Source organism: Ostrea edulis, chromosome 2 (assembly GCF_947568905.1).
Source record: "Ostrea edulis chromosome 2, xbOstEdul1.1, whole genome shotgun sequence".
Lineage (NCBI taxonomy): Eukaryota > Metazoa > Mollusca > Bivalvia > Ostreida > Ostreidae > Ostrea > Ostrea edulis.
In genome coordinates this window covers 74,932,220-74,957,739 of record NC_079165.1, presented here as the reverse complement: position 1 = coordinate 74,957,739, position 25,520 = coordinate 74,932,220, and the positions used below count along the sequence as shown (strand labels likewise).

Here is a 25,520-nt window from a genome sequence, read left to right as displayed (position 1 = left end):
AAGTAATACCTGTGTCACATTACACTGCGATTAGGTATCCGACTAGGTAGCGGGTTCTGAGCGGCCTGAGAATGCCAAAATCTGAAAAGTGTCCGGCCGGGGACCATGCGATGAGAACACGCCATTCAGGGCCCGTATACCCCACCGGCAGCTTTTAGCGCGGAGTTAAATCCTGGCGATGTCAACACCATCGTAAGATAACGCTCACGTGCTTCAGCGAGTTGTAGACGTAGGAACGGCAGTCTCAGATGCCTCGGAGGATTGGCCATGTCGATGTTGATGGCAACAGCGTCGATGATGATGTTGGAGATGATGACGATGACGATAGGTATATATACACCAGTTTGCAATTGCCTTAATTGCACTTAACACGCATGAAAAGGCAAAGGTCACCGAACGATACCCGGATGTTCTCAGAACGGACATCGTCCGGGCTTCATCCGATACCCCTCAGGTGTCCGAGCGGTGACCGCACGGGGGTACCTAGTCCGTACGATGTCCGTATGGGTACCGGACGTACCCCTCCCGGTTACCTACCGATAACCTTACGGATATCGGGCGGCCACCAACACCATCATTCCATACGCTCCCCGCCCGGTAAACATACGGCTGCCTTCCTTGTCCTGCCCGAGGTGCGGGCGGTATATGAGGAGAGCTAATCACCCGACAGACTTGGAAATGTGTCCCTACGGTGTTAGATCTTGACAGGTCCCCCACCGATACCTATACCTCGCCCGGTACCCGCTAGTAATGTGACACAGGCATAACTGGGAAACTTTCTTACTTACCGGCGCGAGCGGGATTCGAACCCGCGCTTGACGGAAATTATAACAACTGACGGAAATTATAACAACTTTATCAATCTGTGAGTGAACATTACGAAATATGGGGAAACTTAGCAAAAAAAACAAAACAAAACAGGAAAAAAAGTGCAGATCAGAGTAGTGCTCAAGAAGAGTCCCTGATTCTAAGTCAGATATTGAGCAAGGTAATTAATGTCTTGTATGCTCCGTTTACCTGATCAGGATATAGGGCTCACGGCGGGTGTGACCGGTCAACAGGGGATGCTTACTCCTCCTAGGCACCTGATCCCACCTCTGGTTTGCCAAGGGGTCCGTGTTTGCCCAACTATCTATTTTGTATTGCTTATAGGAGTTATGAGATTATACCAATTAAAACGGGGGAAATCCCATGGTTTGGACTATATTTTGAATGAGTATTTCATGGAATTTAAAGAATTTTTTGTACCATATTTGCATATTATTTTTAATCGAATCTTATCATCAGGATTTTTTCCAACACAATGGTCTGACGCTGTTATTGTGCCTGTTTTCAAAAAAGGTGATCCTTCTGATCCAAATAATTACAGAGGAATAAGTCTTGTTAGTTGTTTCTGCAAATTGTTTACTTCCATACTAAACAGAAGACTCGTCTCATGGGCAGCCTCGTATGATATTATTTCAGATGCACAATTTGGTTTTCAACCCAAGCTAGGTACTACGGAGGCAATTTTTGCGCTTCATTGTCTTATAACACAATCACTCCAATCCAAAAAACGATTATAATGTTGCTTCGTGGATTATAAGAAGGCATTCGATTCAGTTAACAGGGGAAAATTGTATAGAAAATTAAAACACTACGGTATACAAGGGAAGCTGCTTAAGGTAGCTATTGATAGCTAGCCCCAAAAAAACCGCTCATTGAATTTTTTTAAAATTTATTTATTATAACATTTTGACTTTATCCTAAAACATATCAAAAAATCAACAAAAGTAATCAGGTTAATTTTCGAGGAAAGCGAGATTGAAATCCCCTCTTTTGCAACCCCAAAAGGCAAAAAATGCCAAAATTGAGCAAATTAACAAAGAAGCTAATAAAATTTTTATTGACATCAGAAATATTGTTTGTCATATATAGTTATGTAAATTAAACACAAACAGACAAAAAATCAACATTGATCAGAAATTCAAAATGCATCTAAGGAAAACATAGGGATGATTCGACTTGGTAATTGGCCAAATTTACCCTAAATATGACGTTTCTCAAATACTATCAGGCATACATTTTCTGACAACAACAAAATTCTGCTCATAAAATTTCTGATTTTATTTCATTTTTACAATAAGTCAAGTAGTATCTAAAATATTGAATAGAAAAAAATATACCAAATGAGGTTTAATCTGAAACTATGTCAGATTTTGTAACCCTACCCCCTCCCTTCTAGAAATGAATTTTAAGAGATACCGTCAGCAGAGATAAACTATTGACCTTAAATGATTAAGCATTCCCAAATTACCACATTGAGCATTCAAACTCACAATACTAGAAGTTTCTATGAGCCATTTCAGAATGATATATAGTGTGTGCTATTGCAGTTGACCTTTTTGCACTCACAATGATTGCCTAAATATTTAGTTATTTTTCATACAATTTCTTGTAATAACTGGACCAAATCTATTACCTATACATATTTTTTTTATAGAAATGTATATCACTATACAGTATAATACACCAAATATGTTTAAATAACCATTTCATATTTCAATAAATAATTAATATCAATGGAAAGAGACCCATCAACTGCCCATGGATCACTACATGTAAGTCCATCTGAGTCATCTTGCCCTCACAGATAGGTGTGTCTTTCATAAGTTTAAGATTTTTAATTGTAGTTTCACAATGAACCAAAAACTCACTATTGGATAACTGAGAATGCATGTACATGTATATTGCATTAACTAACTGTAGTTTTCCCCAGGTAAAGGTCTATGTTCACTGTATGTATAAGGGGGGGGGGGGGTGAATTAGTTCCATTATGAAACTTTTATAAAAATTTGATATACATTAATGTATCAATGATGTATGTTTCAACTAAATTTTGAATTACAAGGAAAATTCAAACACATTGATTGAAGTTATAAAATTGATATTCTATCATGTGCACATTTTTTACTAATACATGTATATCTAAGAAAGAATAATCAACATTGAAATTTCCTTTACATCTATGCAATATTATTGTCTTTCAAAAGGCATGTACATGTAATACACGAGTACATGTACTTGTTTTCCCTCAAATTCACAATTTAGTTTCAAGTATGTTGTACAACATCCACTGCTCTGAGCTCATATAAGTGAATTAATGTTTTTCATCCAATTCCCAAATTTTGCAGTAGTTCTTTAATCTTCGGAACTTTATCAAACATTTTTAAATTTGTGGAGTTGTGGGGGTCCAGGGGATAAGTCATCATCACTGTAAATGGAGTACCTGTTCAAAATAAAGATAAATATATTTAAATATAGCAAAAAAGATGAATATCTGATATACTCAGAATTGTCTTTACAAATGTTTATCAAAAGAAAATATAGTACCTCTCTTGTTGTTATACTTGTTGACTCGAAATCCACATCAACCTGCACTGGTCCTATCTAACCTCCCTTGGTCCTCAGGCTGATGCCTAGAAAAAAGATCATCATAATTGATATTTGCACAGTTGGGTCTATATTATACCATTGAGTAATTAGACTGCGACAGACAATGTGAATTTTAAAATTGTGTCGCAACACATATTCAGTGAAAATTTTTATACTGATGTTTCAAAATTATAAATTGCAATATGAGATGACATGTATATATGTTTTCATAAACTGCCATAGACTTATCATATCTGTTTTATTTACAAAATGTGGGTCAAGAGAAGGGCATACGTGTAGTATACATATCTTACTTATACATACAGTGCATACATTTGCCTATGAGAGGGCATATGCAGACTTGTGATTAATTTACATTATTTTTAAAAAGGTTTTGCCAACCTACATGTTTGTGTGAAACACGAAACCTCAGGTTTGATATATTTCTTAGGTCACTGAAATTTCAAAGTATATGTATACACACTATAGTCTAGGGAATTATAATTCAACACATGCCCCCCCCCTACCCCCCCCTCCACTTTCTATCCGGTTCCCTCATACCCCTAGATAATAGGTCTATACAGATATTTGTTTTTCATTACTTTTATACATGTAGTTCAAGGTATGTTATTTTCGTAACGGTTATTTTCATAACGATATTTTCTTAATAAAAGAGTTGTGAGAGCCCATGTTTACAAATGTGGTATACATTTACATAACATCCGTTCGTTTACAATCACATGCACAGGTGGGAGTTATATTTTAAGCACACATGGAATACATATATACATACAAAATAATACATCTACTGTATGTCGTGTGTTTAAACTTACAGATGTTATTATAAATCGCGTTGTGAAATAGCAGAGGAAATGTGAGTTGAACAAATCTATGGTATTTTTTTCACTCACCAAACGAAACTATGATTTCATTGTCCAAGTTGAATGCATCCACCAACTTCCTCTTCTTGCAAGAAACTTTGTTTAGCCTCTCAATGACTGTATAAACAGTATTTAATCTCGCAGCATGCTGCACTCGGACATTACGATGTATCAACCAACAACTTTGTTTACGTAGCGTATCTAAGTATATGGATTGGTGGTTGGTTTAACATTTTGATTAGCAAAAAGTTTCACACAGATGAAACATTTGATCTACCATTATTACAGATATTGACGTATACTTATGTGGTACGTGCATATTTTATCTAGGCGAGTCAGTCACAGCAACAAAACACTTTCGGAACCCCTTTTTGTTTTTCGACTATTCTATGGCGGAGTAAAGAATTCCGGAAAATGAATTCACGTGAAAATACACAATTTTTACTGATCACGTGGTTGCTATCCGTCGCTACCTTAATATTGTTCGCTTCATGTATAGTAGGATTAGAACCTGTGTAAAATCCTCTGGTCACATTTCACAATTTTTTGAAAATCACATTGGTCTATTACAAGGAGAAGTGTTGTCTCTCCTATTTTTTGTATTGTATGTGAATGACCTTGAAATTGAATTTATCAAAAAAGGTAATCATCCGACTGATTTACAGTTATTAAGTCTTTATATTTTGATGTATGCTGATGACATGGTGTTGCTTACAGAATCGGTTATTGAACTACAAAATATGTTAAATACACTGCAAAGTTATACAGATGAATGGGATTTAGTTGTTAATGTAGCAAAAAATAAAATTGTTGTATTTAGAAATGGTGGGAAGATTCGCACAGATGAAAAATGGGTGTATAAAGATGAAAGTATAGAAGTATTAGATCAATTTGTTTACTTGGGCGTTTTATTTAATTTTAATGGTAAATTTTTGGTAACGCAGAAACAGTTAGCATCACAAGGTCACAAAGCATTATTTGCCCTTAAATCAACTATAAAACAATTGTATTTAAATCACTGTACCTTATTCTCCCTTTTCGATACCTATGTCTGTAGTATTTTGAATTACGGATGTGAAGTGTGGGGATTACATAAAGCACCTGACATTGAAAAGGTTCATCTGGATTTTTTAAAATTTGCACTTGGTGTTCGTAAAAACACTAATACAACCATGGTATATTTTGAAACAGGGCGTTTACCATTGTATTTTGTTCGTATTTTGAGAATGTTCAAGTTTTGGTTTAAACTATTGCAGTCTGAAAATTGTATACTTAATGCTGCATATGAATGTTTATACAATATCTGTGGAAATACAAAGCACACAAATCGTAACTGGGCTACTTTTATCAAGGAACAACTTGATTGTTTGGGACTTAGTTATATGTGGCATGATCAACATAACTTAAATAGCCATGTTTGTTTGCCAATAATACAACAAAGATTGAAGGATCATTTTATTCAAAATTTACATAGCAACATACAGTATGAATCAAAATGCACTACTTACAAACATTTGGTTGGTAATTTTTGCTTGCAATATTACCTAGAAAAATCTATTCCTAAATTGTACAAAAAGGGTATCTCCAAAATAAGGCTATCATCACATAATTTATCCATAGAAACTGGCAGACATAAAAATGTACCACGTGAAAAAAGGTTTTGTAAAACATGTATCACTGAAATTGAGGATGAATACCACTTTTTGTTAGTCTGTCCTGTATATTGCCAGATTAGAGCTAAATTAGTGAAGAAGTATTACTGGAGTAAACCCTCCATGTTCAAATTTATACAACTACTAAGTGTGAACAATGTTAGAGAACTCTGTAACTTGGGGAAATTTATCTGTAAAGCTCTTGAACTAAGAACAGTCCATAATATGTAATTTGTATCGTCATTCTCCTTTTTTACTATCATTATACTATTGTATTTACTATATACTATTGTATGCTAGATGTCTTTGTAAGAATTGGCCGTTTATTTTCAGCTTTGTAATTATTATCCATGTTCAATTTTGTTATAATGCTATAAGATGTATGTCTTTCGCAATAAAGTTATTATTATTATGTATTGCTTATAGCAGTTATGAGATATATCACTGTTCATTATCTTCACGTTTCATGAGGATACTTCTGTTTAATCTAGGAAAAGGTAACGACAATGTGCCGATTACCTCTTCGACAACAATACATACATGTGTGTCAATTTCAACGAAATCCCCCGTGGGAATCCGGGTTATAATAGGTCCTCAGTACCCCCTTGCTTGTCGTAAGAAACGAATAAATGGGGCGGTCCTTCGGTTGAGACCGCAAAAACTTGTCACAGCAGGCGTGATACGATAAAGATCCCTCCCTGCTCAATCGCCATAAGCGCCGAGCTTAGGCCTAAAGTTTGCAACCCTTCACCGGCAGTGGTGACGTCTCCATATGAGTATTCTTGAGCGAGACGTTAAACAATATTCAATCAATCAACTAAATCATCAACCGCTGGCGCTCAAGATTTTAATAAAAAGTTTGATTACATTGTGAAGTAATTATACACCTTAAACAAGATTGTTGAAGTCATGAATCGGATGGACTCAAGAGTTTCACAAATGGAAAGGCGGGTTCAACCAGTTGAGCAAAAATCTGAAGATTTTGAAAAAAAACTGTTGAATTTGTTTCAAACAAAATGGACGAGTTTGATAACAAATTTCGCGATATGTCCACGAAGCTGCGAAATTATAGCCAGAGGCAACAACGTGCAGTAGATTCAGTACGTGAGGATTTCAATACACTGATTATCGAAAACAGTGAAATCAGTGATCTGAAGGAGGCTGTTTTGGATCTAAAATTTTGATCCATGTAAAACAATCTGAAGTTTACTGGTCTAGGTGGTGAAATAAGTAATGAGGATACGGAGGGAAAATTATGTGATTTCATCTCTTACGAACTGGAAATAGAAAACCATATAGAATTTGGGAATGTATACTGGTTTGGACATTTTAATCGAGGAAAAAATCACCCCATAGTCACACGGTTCCTCACCATAGTGATATAGTGAATGTTGAACAAAGTCCTTATAAACCCAAAGGAAAGCCTTTCGGAGTGCATGAGCTAGGATTGACACAGGAACCTATACGCTGTTCAGAAACAACACAAACAAGCCGGGTACAGGACTAAAATGGTGAGGGACACCTCTGGTGTGTCCAGGGGTCCGTGTTTGCCCAACTATCTATTTTGTATTGCTTGTAGGAGTTATGAGATTGATCACTGTTCGTTATCTTCACCTTGCATATAGACGGACAACTCCATCAGGAGAGGGAAACCAATGGATAGTGTACGCAGTTCCAAACAAGGCACGATATATAGTGAAATGCCTAGATCCGCGCCACGTAATGGACAAGCAAGTGCGAGTAACCCTACAAGTGGTGTTCATCCAGTTAGAACAAACAGTGAAGCGACAAGGTGTTGACCGAGGTGTTTCCGCTCGTACTTCCCATAGTCACACCTATTGGACTTTTGCGTCGGCCCGACTTTCACAGTCGACGGCTGATTTGGCCATTTAAACCTGTGTATTGTATGGAAGCACGATATCGTTAAATATATGCAATATCAAATTGCTGGTATATATAGTATAGCGGACAGTACATAGGGAACTTTGGTGATATTATTTACAGAGGCATTTCTATTGTTAGTTGCTTTGGGAAATTGTTTATTGGTGTTTTAAATAACAGAATTTTGGAATGGGAGAAATACAATATATTAACAGATGCGCAGTTTGGTTTTAGATCCGGATGTTCTACAGTTGACGCCATGTTTATTTTACAATCATTAATCAACAAAACTTTAAATAATAAAAAGCGTTTGTATTGTTTCTTTGTAAGGTGAAGATAACGAACAGTGTTCAATCTCATAACTCCTATAAGCAATACAAAATAGATAGTTGGGCAAACACGGACCCCTGGACACACCAGAGGTGGATTCAGGTTCCTAGGAGGAGTAAGCATCCCCTGTCGACCTGTCACACCCGCCGTGAGCCCTATATCCTGTCCAGGTAAAGTGTTTGTGAAGATTCAAATGCCGGTGCTGCAGACAGCTGTTCTATGGACTTTGATGTTTGAGCTATTTTAACTTTAATGGAATGTGACGTTAAAAGCGAAGTGAAAGAAAATACTTCCTCTAGATTCTGGCCAGGATAGGAATGGTGGGAAATTAACTACTATTCAAGTAGAGACCAGACCAGGAAAAAGACAAATTTATAATTAGGTTTAGGTCTTTAACCAATAAACTGTGAAAAATAGGTGATCATGGATCATTTAGCTACATTGTTGTATTACTATGCTAGACGTTTTAATGAGTGTGGTACTCTTATCTACAGAAATAAGAAACTTGGATGTAAACTAACAATACAGAACTTTCGGGATGTGCCGGAACGACCGATTAGACTTGACGTTTATACACCGCGATCACGTGATAGTAAGCAATTGTAGGGTAAAGTTGACATCGATATAACTGGGGTTTCTATAGAAGACGGTCCGTAAATTGCTATGCGCAGTCCCACGATGACAATCCAAGTCGCTGTTGGTGCTTAGTACCTGAGTGTAAATTGGATGGAAGGAAAAAGGCGCGTTAAGGAAGTTAGCTCCTGAGGTTTGGGGTACAACTGCGCAGGATACTACATCTGAGCATTTACTTGTTCAATACTGACCCATTGGTGCAAACATATTACACATCTATTACTAAACCCTATCCAGTTGAAAAATTTTGTGTCAATTCAAATTTTGAAAGGGTTTGACAGCGACTATATTTTGTGGCGGAAGGATTCATTGATCAAAAAGTTCCAATTCTGCATGATATTACAGTTTCTGTTTCATCCAATGTATCGTCTAATTTTATACCCCTATACCTGTATGTCAGTTTTACAATATATGACACAGGTAGTTGAGACTTGTAACTAGTTCAAATGTTGTAATTTATTAACTTGGTTGATATGTTTTTCCTAACAGGAGACCGATTCTTAAAAAAGTTTTAATTAATTTATTCGAAAATTTGCATAAAAATTCAGTCTTTTTGCCAATAATTCAAAAATTTGATCTCCAACCCGAACTTTTTTTAGTTGCATTTTAAATTGGAAGACCAGACCTTGAAAATTATGTAAAATTTTAGAAATTGACATTACTCATAATATGTTCTTTTAAACTCTCATTTTTTATATCATGAAGTTTTTCGAGATCGGTAAAGTTGGCTACTAGTAACCAGCTACTAGTAACTGGCTACTTAAAAAGAGAAAAGTTGGCTACTAGTAGCCAGTTACTTGAACCAGGAAAAGCTAGCTACTAGTAGCCAGTTACTAGTAGCCAGCTACTAAAAGTAAGAAAAGTTAGCTACTCGTAGCCAGCTACTACAAAATATAAAAGTTATAATTACTGATAGCTCGCTACCAGATAAAGGTTAATGAGTTTGAAAATTATTATCTATCAGATTTATTTCTAAAGAGGACGAGGAGTCGTATGAAATTTCATGCTCAATTATCCCCAATTACATAGCGTTGCAATGCAAAATACGAATAAACTTTTTCAACTGAGTGTTTACTTTAAAAGTGAAAAGGATTTAATTCAGACCTTCAATCATTTGATATACCATCCATTTTGAGATATCTGCTACTTTTACAATTTGATTCGAGTTACCCTGAAATTTCAACATAAGTGTGAATACCGTAAGAAATTTTATGTTTGACTTTATGTTTGTATTAGATATCTGATGAATTTACGACTATACATATGGCAAGAAGTGATAGATGGTGTTCTGGTACGCCATGAATTTTCAGATATCGCTCTTTAGGAAATCCGTTACTTATACATTTTGATTATCGGTACAATCAACTTTCAAGATCCGTGTGAATACCTTAAGGAACTCCGTGTTCATATCATATATTTAACTAACTTACAACGATACGTATGGCGAGTAGTGATATTGGGTATCGTAATATGTCATCAATTTTCAGATATCACGCTTAAGGAAGTCAACTACATATACCTTTTGATAGCAGGTAAACTGAAATTTGAAGTTTTTCATAAATATCTTAAGGAACTCTGACTAATTTATAACTACCCACGTGAAGAGGTGTGATATTAAGTATCTTGATATGCCAACAATTTTCGGATATCATACTTAACGAAGTCAGCTACTTATACCTTTTGATTCCAGCTAACCTGAAATTTCAAGTTTTTCATAAATATCTTAAAGAACTCCTTGTTTGTATTAGATATCTGACAAATTTACAACTATCCATGTGAAGTGGAATGGTATTAGGTATCTTGATATGCCATAAATTTTCAGATATCACCCTTAAGGAAGTCAGCTACTTATACCTTTTGATTCCAGCTAACCTGAAATTTCAAGTTTTTCATAAATATCTTAAAGAACTCCTTGTTTGTATTAGATATCTGACTAGTTTACAACTATCCATGTGAAGTGGAGTGGTACTAGGTATCTTGATATGCCATCAATTTTCAGATATCACCCTTAAGGAAGTCAACTACTTATACCTTTTGGTTGCAGGTAACCTGAAATTTCAAGTTTTTCATAAATATCTCCAGGAACTCTGTGTTTGTACTAAAAATCTGACTAATTTACAATTATCCACGTGAAGAAGCCTGATATTAGGTGTCTTGATATACCATTAATTTTCAGATATCGTGTTTAAGGAAGTTAGCTACTTATACCTTTTGATTCCAGGTAAACTGAAATTTCAAGTTTTATCAAATATTTTAATGAACTGCATGTTTGTTTTAAATATCTGATTAATTTACCAATGCACATATGACGAAATCTGATATTAGGTATCTTGATATGCCATCAATTTTCAGATATCACGCTTAAGGAAGTCAGCCACATATACTTTTTGATGGCAGGTAAACTGAAATTTGAAGTTTTTCATAAATATCTTAAGGAACTCTGAGTTTGTATTAGATATCTGACTAATTTATAACTACCCACGTGAAGAGGTGTGATATTAGGTATCTTGATATGCCAACAATTTTCGGATATCATACTTAACGAAGTCAGCTACTTATACCTTTTGATTCCAGCTAACCTGAAATTTCAAGTTTTTCATAAATATCTTAAAGAACTCCTTGTTTGTATTAGATATCTGACTAATTTACAACTATCCATGTGAAGTGGAATGGTATTAGGTATCTTGATATGACATCAATTTTCAGATATCACCTTTAAGGAAGTCAGCTACTTATACCTTTTGATTGCAGGTACCATGAAATTTGAAGTTTTCTACCAATATTTTAAGGAACTCTGAGTTTGTATTAGATATCTGAAAAATTTACAAGTATCAAAGTGAAGAAGAGTGATATTTGGTATCTTGACATGCCATAAATTTCCAGATATCACACTTAAGGAAGTCAGCTACTTATACCTTTTGATTCCTGGTAACCTGAAATTTCAAGTTTTTCATAAATATCTTAAAGAACTCCTTGTTTGTATTAGATATCTGACAAATTTACAACTATCCATGTGAAGTGGAATGGTATTAGGTATCTTAAAAATGCCATCAATTTTCAGATATCACCCTTAAGGAAGTCAGCTACTTATACCTTTTGATTGCAGGTAACACGAAATTTGAAGTTTTCTACCAATATTTTAAGGAACTCTGCGTTTGTATTAGATATCTGACGAATTTACAATTATCAAAGTAAAGAAGACTGATATTAGGTATCATAACTTACCATAAATTTCCAGATATCACGCTTAAGGAAGTCAGCTACTTATACCTTTTGATTCCTGCTATCCTGAAATTTCAAGTTTTTCATAAATATCTTAAAGAACTCCTTGTTTGTATTAGATATCTGACTAATTTACAACTATCCATGTGAAGTGGAATGGTATTAGGTATCTTGATATGCCAACAATTTTCGGATATCATACTTAACGAAGTCAGCTACTTATACCTTTTGATTCCAGCTAACCTGAAATTTCAAGTTTTTCATAAATATCTTAAAGAACTCCTTGTTTGTATTAGATATCTGACTAATTTACAACTATCCATGTGAAGTGGAATGGTATTAGGTATCTTGATATGACATCAATTTTCAGATATCACCTTTAAGGAAGTCAGCTACTTATACCTTTTGATTGCAGGTACCATGAAATTTGAAGTTTTCTACCAATATTTTAAGGAACTCTGAGTTTGTATTAGATATCTGAAAAATTTACAAGTATCAAAGTGAAGAAGAGTGATATTTGGTATCTTGACATGCCATAAATTTCCAGATATCACACTTAAGGAAGTCAGCTACTTATACCTTTTGATTCCTGGTAACCTGAAATTTCAAGTTTTTCATAAATATCTTAAAGAACTCCTTGTTTGTATTAGATATCTGACAAATTTACAACTATCCATGTGAAGTGGAATGGTATTAGGTATCTTAAAAATGCCATCAATTTTCAGATATCACCCTTAAGGAAGTCAGCTACTTATACCTTTTGATTGCAGGTAACACGAAATTTGAAGTTTTCTACCAATATTTTAAGGAACTCTGCGTTTGTATTAGATATCTGACGAATTTACAATTATCAAAGTAAAGAAGACTGATATTAGGTATCATAACTTACCATAAATTTCCAGATATCACGCTTAAGGAAGTCAGCTACTTATACCTTTTGATTCCTGCTATCCTGAAATTTCAAGTTTTTCATAAATATCTTAAAGAACTCCTTGTTTGTATTAGATATCTGACAAATTTACAACTATTCATGTGAAGTGGAATGGTATTAGGTATCTTGATATGCCATAAATTTTAAGATATCACCCTTAAGGAAGTCAACTACTTACACCTTTTGATTGCAGGTACCATGAAATTTGAAGTTTTCTACCAATATTTTAAGGAACTCTGAGTTTGTATTAGATATCTGACGAATTTACAGTTATCAAAGTGAAGAAGAGTGATATTTGGTGTCTTGACATGCCATAGATTTCCAGATATCACACTTAAGGAAGTCAGCTACTTATACCTTTTGATTCCTGGTAACCTGAAATTTCAAGTTTTTCATAAATATCTTAAAGAACGCCTTGTTTGTATTAGATATCTGACTAGTTTACAACTATCCATGTGAAGTGGAGTGGTACTAGGTATCTTGATATGCCATCAATTTTCAGATATCACCCTTAAGGAAGTCAGCTACTTATACCTTTTTATTTCCAGTAATCTAAAATTTCAAGTTTCCCGTACATATCTTAAGAAACTCTGCGTTTGTAATAAATATATCATTCATTTACCATCTCACATATGACAAGGAGTGATATTAAATATCTTAATATTCCATCAATTTTCAGATATCACGAGTAAGGAAGTCAGCTACTTATAGCTTTTGATTCCATGTAGCCTAAAATTTCAGGCTTTTCGCAAATATCTAAAGGAACTCTGTCTTTGTATTATAAATATCATTAATTTACCATCTTACATACGACAAGGAGTGAGATTAAGTCTCTTAATATGTCACCAATTTTCAGATATCACGCTTAAAGAAGTAAGTTACTTATATATTTTGATTCCAAGAAACTTAAAATTTAAAGCTTTTAGCAAATATTCTAAGAAGTCTGTGTTTGTATTAGATATCGTATTAATTTACCAGTAAACATATGACAAGGAGTTATATTAGGTATCTTGATATGCATCAATTCTGAGATATTACGTTTAAGGAAGTCAGCTACTTATACCTTTTGATTGCATTTAACCTAAAATTTCAAGTTTTCCGTATATATCTTAAGTAACTATGCGTTTATATTCGATATCTGACTAAGTTCCAACTATCCACGTGAAGAGGAGTGATATTAGGGATCTTAATATGCCATCAATTTTCAGATATCATGCTTAAAGAAGTCAGTTACTTATATCTTTTGATTCCAAGAAGCTTAAAATTTAAAGCTTTTAGCAAATATTCTAAGAAGTCTGTGTTTGTATTAGATATCTGTCTAACTTACAACTATCCACATAAAGAGGAGTGATATTAGGTATCTTGATAGACAATTAATTTTCAGATATCACCCTTAAGGAAGTCAGCTACTTATACTTTTTGATTCTAAGTAACCTGAAATTTGAAGTTTTCCGTAAATATCTTGAGGAACTCTGCATTTGTATTAGATATCTGACTAACTTACAACCATCCACGTGAAGTGGAGTGATATTAGGTATCTTTATACCGATTATCATACCTCTTCACGTGAATAGTAGTTTACTAGTCAGAGATCTAACAGAAACACAGAGTTCCCTAAGCTATATACAAAACACTTTAAATTTCAGGATGTCTGGAATCAAAAGGTATAAGTAGCTGACTTCGTCGAACGCGATATCTCAAAATTGATTGCATATGAAGACACTTCATATAAAGCCCTGTAATATCGGCAAAGATAAATTCGTCAGATATCTAACATATCTATCTGAAAATTGATGGCATATCAAGATACCTAATATCACTTCTCTTCAGGTTGATAGTATATAATTAGTCTGATATCTAATATAAACACACAGTTCCTTAAAAGATATCTACAAAACATTTGAAATTTCAGGTAACCAGGAATCAAACGTTCTAAGTAGCTAGCTAACTTCCTTAAGCGTGATATCTGAAAATTGATGGCATAATAAGACACTTAATATCACTCCTTGTCATGTGTGAGATGGTAAATTAATGATATAGCTAATACAAACGCAGAGTTACTTAAGATATGTACGGAAAACTTTTTCAGGCTACCTAGAATCAAATGGCATAAGTAGCTGACTTCCTTAAACGTGATATCTGAAAATTGATGGCATATCAAAATACCTAATATCACATCTTGTCATGTGTGCATTGGTAAATTAATCAGATATCTAAAACAAACAGGGAGCTCCTTAAAATATTTTCTGAAAACTTGAAATTTCAGGTTACATGTAATCAAAATGTACAAGTAGCTGACTTCCTTAAGCGTGATATCTGAAAATTGAAGGCATATCAAGATACCTAATATAACTCCTTGTCATATGTGCATTAGTAATTTCATCAGATATCTAAAACAAAAACAGAAATCCTCAAAATATATACTAAACAGTTGAAATTTCAGTTTACCTCCAATCAAAATGTACAAGTAGCTGACTTCCTTAAGGGTGATATCTGAAAATTAATTGTATCTTAAGATACCTAATATCACTCCTCTTCATGTGGATAGTTGTAAGTTAGTCCGATATCTAATAGAAAAGCAGAGGTACTTAAGATATTTATCAAAAAAGTTGAAATTTCATGTGTCGAGGAATCAAAAGGTATAAGTAGCTGACTTCCTTAAGCGTGATATCTGAAAATTGATGGCATATCAAGATACCTAATATCAGATTTCGTCATATGTGCATTGGTAAATTAATCAGATGTTTAAAACAAACATGCAGTTCATTAAAATATTTGATAAAACTTGAAATTTCAGTTTACCTGGAATCAAAAGGTATAAGTAGCTAACTTCCTTAAACACGATATCTGAAAATTAATGGTATATCAAGACACCTAATATCAGTCTTCTTCACGTGGATAATTGTAAATTAGTCAGATTTTTAGTACAAACACAGAGTTCCTGGAGATATTTATGAAAAACTTGAAAATTCAGGTTACCTGCAATCAAAAGGTATAAGTAGCTGACTTCCTTAAGGGTGATATCTGAAAATTGATGGCATGTCAAGATATCTAATACCATTCCACTTCACATGGATAGTTGTAAACTAGTCAGATATCTAATACAAACAAGGAGTTCTTTAAGATATTTATGAAAAACTTGAAATTTCAGGTTACCAGGAATCAAAAGGTATAAGTAGCTGACTTCCTTAAGTGTGATATCTGGAAATTTATGGCATGTCAAGATACCAAATATCACTCTTCTTCACTTTGATAATTGTAAATTAGTCAGATATCTAATACAAACTCAGAGTTCCTTAAAATATTGGTAGAAAACTTCAAATTTCATGGTACCTGCAATCAAAAGGTATAAGTAGCTGACTTCCTTAAGGGTGATATCTGAAAATTTATGGCATGTCAAGATACCTAATACCATTCCACTTCACATGGATAGTTGTAAATTTGTCAGATATCTAATACAAACAAGGAGTTCTTTAAGATATTTATGAAAAACTTGAAATTTCAGGTTAGCTGGAATCAAAAGGTATAAGTAGCTGACTTCGTTAAGTATGATATCCGAAAATTGTTGGCATATCATGATACCTAATATCACACCTCTTCACGTGGGTAGTTATAAATTAGTCAGAGTTCCTTAAGATATTTATGAAAAACTTCAAATTTCAGTTTACCTGCTATCAAAAGGTATATGTAGTTGACTTCCTTAAGCGTGATATCTGAAAATTGATGACATATTACGATACCCAATATCACTACTCGCCATACGTATCGTTGTAAGTTAGTTAAATATATGATATGAACACGGAGTTCCTTAAGGTATTCACACGGATCTTGAAATTTGATTGTACCGATAATCAAAATGTATAAGTAACGGATTTCCTAAAGAGCGATATCTGAAAATTCATGGCGTACCAGAACACCATCTATCACTTCTTGCCATATGTATAGTCGTAAATTCATCAGATATCTAATACAAACATAAAGTCAAACATAAAATTTCTTACGGTATTCACACTTATGTTGAAATTTCAGGGTAACTCGAATGAAATTGTAAAAGTAGTAGATATCTCAAAATGGATGGTATATCAAATGATTGAAGGTCTGAATTAAATCCTTTTCACTTTTAAAGTAAACACTCAGTTGAAAAAGTTTATTCGTATTTTGCATTGCAACGCTATGTAATTGGGGATAATTGAGCATGAAATTTCATACGACTCCTCGTCCTCTTTAGAAATAAATCTGATAGATAATAATTTTCAAACTCATTAACCTTTATCTGGTAGCGAGCTATCAGTAATTATAACTTTTATATTTTGTAGTAGCTGGCTACGAGTAGCTAACTTTTCTTACTTTTAGTAGCTGGCTACTAGTAACTGGCTACTAGTAGCTAACTTTTCCTGGTTCAAGTAGCTGGCTACTAGTAGCCAACTTTTCTCTTTTTAAGTAGCCAGTTACTAGTAGCTGGTTACTAGTAGCCAACTTTACCGATCTAGTTTTTCGTATATCAAATGGAAAAAGGTCATTATTTATTTCCTTTACTAGCACTAATTTTGTTTTCTTCTGTAGTGTTAGAGCACATGATTATGTATCTATTTTATGTAATGATGATTTGTGTTGCTAATGTTGTGTTGACACTAACAAAAAAATCAAGTTTAATTGAATAAATTTTAAGTGCAAAAAGGTCATGCTTAGAACACTATGCATGTATAGGTCAATAACAAACGTTGCGACCCCAGTTTTACTTTTTATTTTCCTAACTCTCCTTCAATGTAGAAATCAAAATTAAATTTCCCAAAAAATTTACATTACTCCAAATGTCAAGTGCGAACCTCTTTATGACGCGTATCCTTGGATGGAAGGCGTGAAGTTTTACCGATATCCTAAAGATATTCCCTAGATTTGTTTTCCTAGCCAACTCACATATATTAATCAAATGCATTGTCCTATAAATGATTGTAGTCACTGTGATTCTTTTCTTTGAAAATAGCATTTTGAGACAGTAATTTGATATCAATTGAAGTATTCCATGCTTGTTTACTTAGTTGTTATTGTAATCCAGAAGTGACATGCCCTACAAATTACATTCAACGCGCGATAAAAGTCCAGAGTGTATCCGTATCTCGAAAGGCCCGTATTCATGCTATTTTTCTAAGTCCAGGGGCCATAACTAAGTGAAAAAATCAACGGACCGAGACCAAATTCGAATTTGATCTGCAACTTGTTATGGCAAAAAAAATGTACCAATATCAAATGAATATCTGCAAGCACAACAAGTCTGGAAAACTGATAATGCATGCTATTTTTCCAAGTTCAAGAGCCATAACTAAGTGAAAAATCAACGGACCGAGACGAAATTCGAACTTGGAATTGTAACTTATTATACCCCCCGCAACAAGTTGTGGGGGGTATACTGGAATCGGGTTGTCCGTCTGTCTGTCCGTCCGTCCGTCCATCTGTAGACGCAATGATTTCCGGGCTCTAAAGCATTATCCTTTCCACCTACAGTCACCATATCGTATATATGGACTACCCATGGGATGAAGATGTTCCCTATCGATTTTGGGGTCCAAAGGTCAAGCGCACTGGACATCGAAGTAGCAATATGGTTTCCGGGCTCTAAAGCGTTATCCTTTCCACCTACAGTCACCATATCATACATATGGACTACCCATGGGATGAAGATGTTCCCTATCGATTTTGGAGTCAAAAGGTCGAGCGCACTGGACATCGAAGTAGCAATATGGTTTCCGGGCTCTAAATCGTTATCCTTTCCACCTACAGTCACCATATCATACATATGGACTACCCATGGGATGAAGATGTTCCCTATCGATTTTGGGGTCAAAAGGTCAAAGGTCAAGCGCACTGGACATCGAAGTAGCAATATGGTTTCCGGGCTCTAAAGCGTTATCCTTTCCACCTACAGTCACCATATCATACATATGGACTACCCATGGGATGAAGATGTTCCCTATCGATTTTGGGGTCAAAAGGTCAAAGGTCAAGTGCACTGGACATCGAAGTAGCAATATGGTTTCCGGGCTCTAAAGCGTTATCCTTTCCACCTACAGTCACCATATCATACATATGGACTACCCATGGAATGAAGATGTTCCCTATCGATTTTGGAGTCCAAAGGTCACGCGCACTGGACATCGAAGTAGCAATATGGTTTCCGGGTTCTAAAGCGTTATCCTTTCCACCTACAGTCACCATATCATACATATGGACTACCCATGGGATGAAGATGTTCCCTATCGATTTTGGGGTCAAAGGTCACGCGCACTGGACATCAAAGTAGCAATATGGTTTCCATTTACATTCTTTAACGGCTGTTTTCATCGCATGGAGATGCTGTGTTCCTAGATACCTTTTGGATCATAATACTGAAGTTTTACCTATTACGAACACCGTTTGGGAGATTGGGGTAAGCGGTGGGTATTCTTAGTGAGCATTGCTCACAGTACTTCTTGTTATACATGTAGCAAAGCAACATACCAAAAATCAGATATCTGCAAGAACAGAAAAAAGTGCGGAAAACTGAACTGACGGACAACAGACGGACGGACGGAGCACAAACCTAAAGTCCCCATCGACTTCGTCGGTAGGGTACTAAACATCAACGGGCCGGGACCAAATTCCAACTTGATCTGTAACTTGCTATTGCAAAGCAATGTACTAAACATCAAATGAATATCTGCAAGCACAACAGCAAGTTTGGAAAACTGATAATTCATGCTATTTTTCCAAGTTCAAGGGCCATAACTAAGTGACAAATCAACTGACCGAGACGAAATTCGAACTTGATCTCTAACTTGTTATGGCAAAGCAACATAACAAATGTCATATAAATATCTGCAAGAACAGAGAAAAAAGTACGGAAAACTGAACTGACGGGGACAGACGGACGGACGAAGCGCAAACCTAGACGTCCCCTTCTATTTTGTCGGTAGGGGACTAATTATAAAATGTTGGTGAAGTTTTTAAAATATAAAAATTGCAATGAATATATAGTGAAAATTAGCAGTGCAGAAATACTTTTGACCCTTGAGTGTATCATCGCCGTTTTCTTTTACATGTGTACATGCAAATTATTTCAAGCATGTAATTAAGGAGACGTTGATAACTTTAAAAGCCGAATTATCTCCTTTAAAATATTTTTTTTCAAAAAATAATAGATAAACATCGGACCAGCTTTAAGTAGAAATTTGGTCCATCAGAACTCTCAGACATTCAATGTTTATATTGGAAATTATCAAACGCAAAATGGTGAACATTAGCCACATTATATGATGTCGATATATTGCCTTGATTCGGTTTGTGCATATAGCTATTTCCATTATATTACTAGTATTTACGTCATCTGGCTAGAAAATAATCTTAAAGTTTATGCAGACTACAATACACATACGCAGCCTTGTTTTCTTCACAAAATAGCTTTGCCACCAAATATATTTCCATCAAATTATACATTTATGTTTCCCAATCTGCACAGCATAATACTCAAGACCAGACCTTTTTTCCATCAGTAAAAATTTGCAATCGTTAATTTGGTATCATTTTCAGAAAAAATTATATGCCTCTTTCTCCTATAAGTGATATATATATAATGATCAACATGCAGCATTTGAAAAAATATTTACCTTCTTCTTTAAGATTAAGACCTTCAGCAAAGCTTTGTTTAATGTATGTGTCAATTCTCATTAGATGTCCATCGGATTCCTCGCAAAACGAGATGGCATTGCTCTTGTCTCTTGGTGTAATGTCTATCTTGTAACAAACTAGGGCAGTGGCATCAAAGGTATATCCCGCATTGCAAAGAGACTCGGCATAACCTACATTATAGAGAGGTAAAATCGTAATATGTAGATGGTACTACCGTTAAGGTTAGCGCAGGTACATATGCATGAAATTTCTTAAATCGGTAACAGCATACTGAGATCCAATCAAGGGTCCCTGACTAATCAAGCTGATCGTGTAATACTACAAATAAGAGCCTCGGTTAATGACCATACTCTCTAACTCTTACATCCGATCTCCTTTTTTTCAACGAGCGCGTCCCCACTGAACTTTCTAAGCAAACTCTACACAAATATATTAACCTGTTGGTACTTAAGTCTTTCATTATACTGCTTATAGTGATGCAAAAATATGTCTACTACATCAGATCATTCTTTTTCAACTTTGTCACTCGTCGAAGAAATCCAGCCACTTTCCTGAAAATGTTCTTGCCTCTACTGGGTTCTATTTCTTTTAAATTCCATTTTGTATTAGTATACATGTATGTAACTTATTAGCACTGGCTTTCGTTTCGTTTTCGAAACATTGATGATCGAATGCTAACGATTTATGTTACATATGTAATTAGTGTTACATTTAAGTTGGAATATACTGAAATGTAAAAAAAAAAAACGAACAGTGATCAATCTCATCACTCCTAGGAGTAATACACAACAGAAAGTAGGCAAACACGGACCCCTGGATATACCAGAGGTGGGATCAGGTCCGTAGAGGGAGTAAGCATCCCCTGTCGACCGGTCACACCCGCTGTGAGCCCTTTTTCTTGATCAGGTGAACGGAGCAATCCGTAGTCAAACTCAGTGTGCCAAGAACGACCTAACCCTCAAATCTAAGTGGAATAAGTCGGAAGATTGATAAAGCAGGCTATTTCTAGGAGAATGGTTTCAGAGGCGAGTATTATTTGTACAGTGGATACTAATGGTGATGCGTTTAATTGAATATTGTTTAACGTCCCTCGAGAATATTTCAATTATATGGAGACGTCACCATTGCTAGTGATGGGCTGCAACTTTAAGGCTTATGCTCGGCGCTTACGGTCTTTGAGCAGGGAGAGATCTTTATCGTGTCACACATGCTGTGACACGGGACCTTGGTTTTTGCGGTTTCATCCGAAGGATCGCTCCATTTAGTCGCCTCTTACGACAAGCAAGGGCTACTGAGAACCTATTCTAACTCGGATCCCCAAAATTAATCCATGAAAAATAAATGCGTTGTGCAGAGACCACAAGACCGGGTTAAAATTCAAATAATCTACGTAAGTTCATAATCTTGCGGTAGATCAGTAGTATAGCGTTCGCTTCGTAACCGGAAGATCGTTGACTTCGAGCCCCGTTCGAGTGATGGCCGCGTCAAACCTAAGACGTTAAAATAAAAATCCAGTATTACGGCCGCGATATTTTTTATAAGCGTTTTCTTTTCTAATCGGTTAAAAGGCACTTTCGGTTTCGTTTTCAAGTCATTTTATTATGCGATAATTTGCATGTTTTCCACTAACGTTGCTTACGCGAAGCAAACAAAAGATTGACACTGATACTTGTTGTAATGATGTCATGGCAAGAACTTACTGACTTGCCTCTAGAGACCTGAAAAGCCATTTTTCACGTCTAGTTTTCACCCACACAATTTCTCGTATAAATCCCCTGGATCACCTGCTTAGTATTGAATTATATTATTACTGTACGAAGTCAGTCGTTGTCATACGCATAAACCATAATACGGATGAGAACAACTCATAAAGACATATACGCATATCATTAAAGAACACATCTCATGTTTTCAAAGTATACAAAATTACATGCATTTTCTTCTTCTTTATGCTTATAGTAATTAATTCTAATAGTTCGTTCGCCGAAATTTTGCGATAATTAATCACAATACAGACTTAAATCTAAGCCCCGATTTCAAAACCTCTAGTTAATTAGGTAGGTAGTCACGTGGTACAGTGACGTCACATGCGCCCTTCGGATTGTATAAGTAGTGCAAGGTGAAGATAACGAACACTGATCAATCTCATAACTCCTACAAGCAATACAAAATAGATAGTTGGGCAAACACGGACCCCTGGACACACCAGAGGAGGGATCAGGTGCCTAGGAGGAGTAAGCATCCCCTGTTGTAGTGTGAGATATTATTAAAAACTCAGCTTTTAGGGGCCTAATTGATTCTCCATGGGCAACATTTACATCGATGTTGACAAATTGTCCGAATTTTATATGTTTTCGCCACCAGTGCTTACATGTAGCGATGTAAATACCCAAATACAGCGAATAAAGCGTGTATGAAATCGGCAATATTGTGAGTAAATAATGTTGATATGGATCGCTGTCTACAAACTGTTTGATAATGTTATTCCTTTATACATCTGTAATTGGTGCTGTTCCCCCCTCAAATAAACAGTGCAATTATTACTTATTTTTGGATTTGACAAATTATAATACGTTACATTGTTGACAAGTACGTCCTAGGCCAAGCTGCATGTACTATCACGGTCGAGTGCATTTCGGAAAGAGGGAAAAAGAAACAACACACACAAATCAGTAAAAATAATCAAATTTAAAGTGTCAATTACATTATTTTATTTTGATAAAGCAATCTTATAATTTTTGAAATGTGATCTGCACACTGGTTTTAAAGGTAAATTTTTGCTCCAACAAAAACTTATCCACATCTTTTTTCTCGTACTTTCCTTCGAAAAATTGAAAAATAATCAGTTTGAATTCTTTCTACCAACAACTAGTACACCTAAATATGGCACAAAACATCCTAATGCTATATTTCAATGTGATAATTGGTTTTTTGTCATTTAAATCTAATCTGTTTATGAAATGGCTAATAGATGTTTTTAAACCCGAGGGCGCATATGACGTCACATATAACGGCGCATAAAATAGCGAAAGTAAATATGCATATTGCAAGATTTGAATTTCATCACTTTCAAACTCGAAAACTACGCAAAATATTTCATTTAAAACACATTTAAAGTAGTTTTAGGCATGAGAAGAATTAATTTTGCTGAAACAATGAAAAAGTTTTGAAACATGCGTTGTGTCCTTTAATTTATCGCTAGAATTTTTAAGATGTGATTCTGTTACAAAGCTTTTAATTATCTGCAAAATTCTAAAAGTAAATCTTGCAACTGAATCGTATAAGGGATTAATGGAAGGTCATGCAGTAACTGAGTAATAAATTTCAGGGTTGGTTGTGTGCATTTTGTAACATAAAAGATGGTGAAACGGTTATGAGACAACAACACCCCCACCCCCGATGCTTATGTAATTACAATACTGCTATGAAACTGCTTCAACATTTATTCGTGATAACAATTATCTCGGTCAATAAATATAGAAATACTTAGCAACTGAACCAGATTAATGAACTTAATCATAAAAATATTATTTGAATAAGGTAGTGAATTGAACTAGGCAGATTACAATCAAATAGAAAGGTACAAATTGATTCATCACACTACTTACAATGAATAAGTTTAAGGAAAGGATATTCAATATAGACCATGTCTGTTGCCTACTCATATTTAGTTATTTACAGAATTTAAAAAAATCTTCAAACAATTACATGTAATGAGATATTTTGTATTGCAGTCAAACTTGCATGAATATGTATTTAAATTTTACCCATAAAAATAATTAAAATATTAATTTTGAGTCTCTTTGTTGCCTTTTAATCAGCAATATTTGAACCCTATCATTCTCAACATTCTTCATTTCATCCTACCTAACCATCCCACGCATAAATTAATGTGATTTGTTACAAACTGTCTGCATGTTGCTTATCCCATCATATTGAAGTAACAATCAGTTTAATTTAATTGCCATCCATAATAATAATAATAAATAAATTCTTTTATTTAGACAGGATAGCACAATTAGTACAAATGACTAGTTTACATTGTGGTCCTGTATAAAACATATTCACAGACAGATAAATGAGAGAATAGAAACATAGATAACATAATATAAAATATATACATAAAATAAACTCATAGTCTGCAGTTAAGCTTACTTGTTTCCTCATCATAGTAATAATCATATACTAAATATTCCTTTGATAGTTATGAAGATGTGTGTTTCAGTGGAAAAAAATTGAGCTGATTTTTCATATACATCTATACTTTATGTGTCTGCACTCAATACTAGTACATGTATGCCTTATCACTAACTGTCAGCTTCACCTAACACTCAAAATCTGTCACAAAGTATAGTACTATATATATAATCTGTATTTATGTTACTCTCAATTTGTGTCTTTTCTTACAATATTTTGTACTTACTAACAAATGGACAGTCATGTTTTATAGAATAATTATGCCATGTAAGTCGGAGGTGTAAATTGAGAATTTGAAGAGTAAGATGCATGTTTTTTACAATACAAATCCTCTACATTTGACCTGCCTTCCAGATTATTTACCAATTTTCATCTGAGGATAATGCAATGGAACAACAGTGTTAGGTGAAAGCGGTCAATCATAGAAATCCAAATGATTCAATACAAATATGAACTCTCAAATCTAATTCCAGAATTTGCTCTAAGTTACATTTCATATATAACAAACCTACCAATAACAGTCCTTGTTCCATTTTAGTCACATCCCAAAGAAAATCCCCAAAAGAAAGGGGAAATCCCCAAAAGAAAGGGAAATGATTCATCTTCCTACTCCTAGAAGACAGTTAAAAATGAATCTTCTATCTTCCAAAATGAATCTATTAATGAATTGATCATATCATACATTTATATGTACCTCAAATTCCGTACCCTCTTGTA

At 34.7% G+C, this 25,520-nt stretch overlaps 1 protein-coding gene across 2 annotated transcripts in view; it reads right to left on the bottom strand.

The window, feature by feature from the left end:
- Window positions 1–25,520, bottom strand: part of LOC125681173 (uncharacterized) — a 42,401-nt gene that overhangs the window by 5,758 nt on the left and 11,123 nt on the right. For both annotated transcript variants that reach the window (XM_048921134.2, XM_056153607.1), the window contains exon 3: window positions 20,585–20,776. In XM_048921134.2, the coding sequence (XP_048777091.1) occupies window positions 20,585–20,776 (192 nt within the window). The remainder of the gene's footprint in view (window positions 1–20,584; window positions 20,777–25,520) is intronic.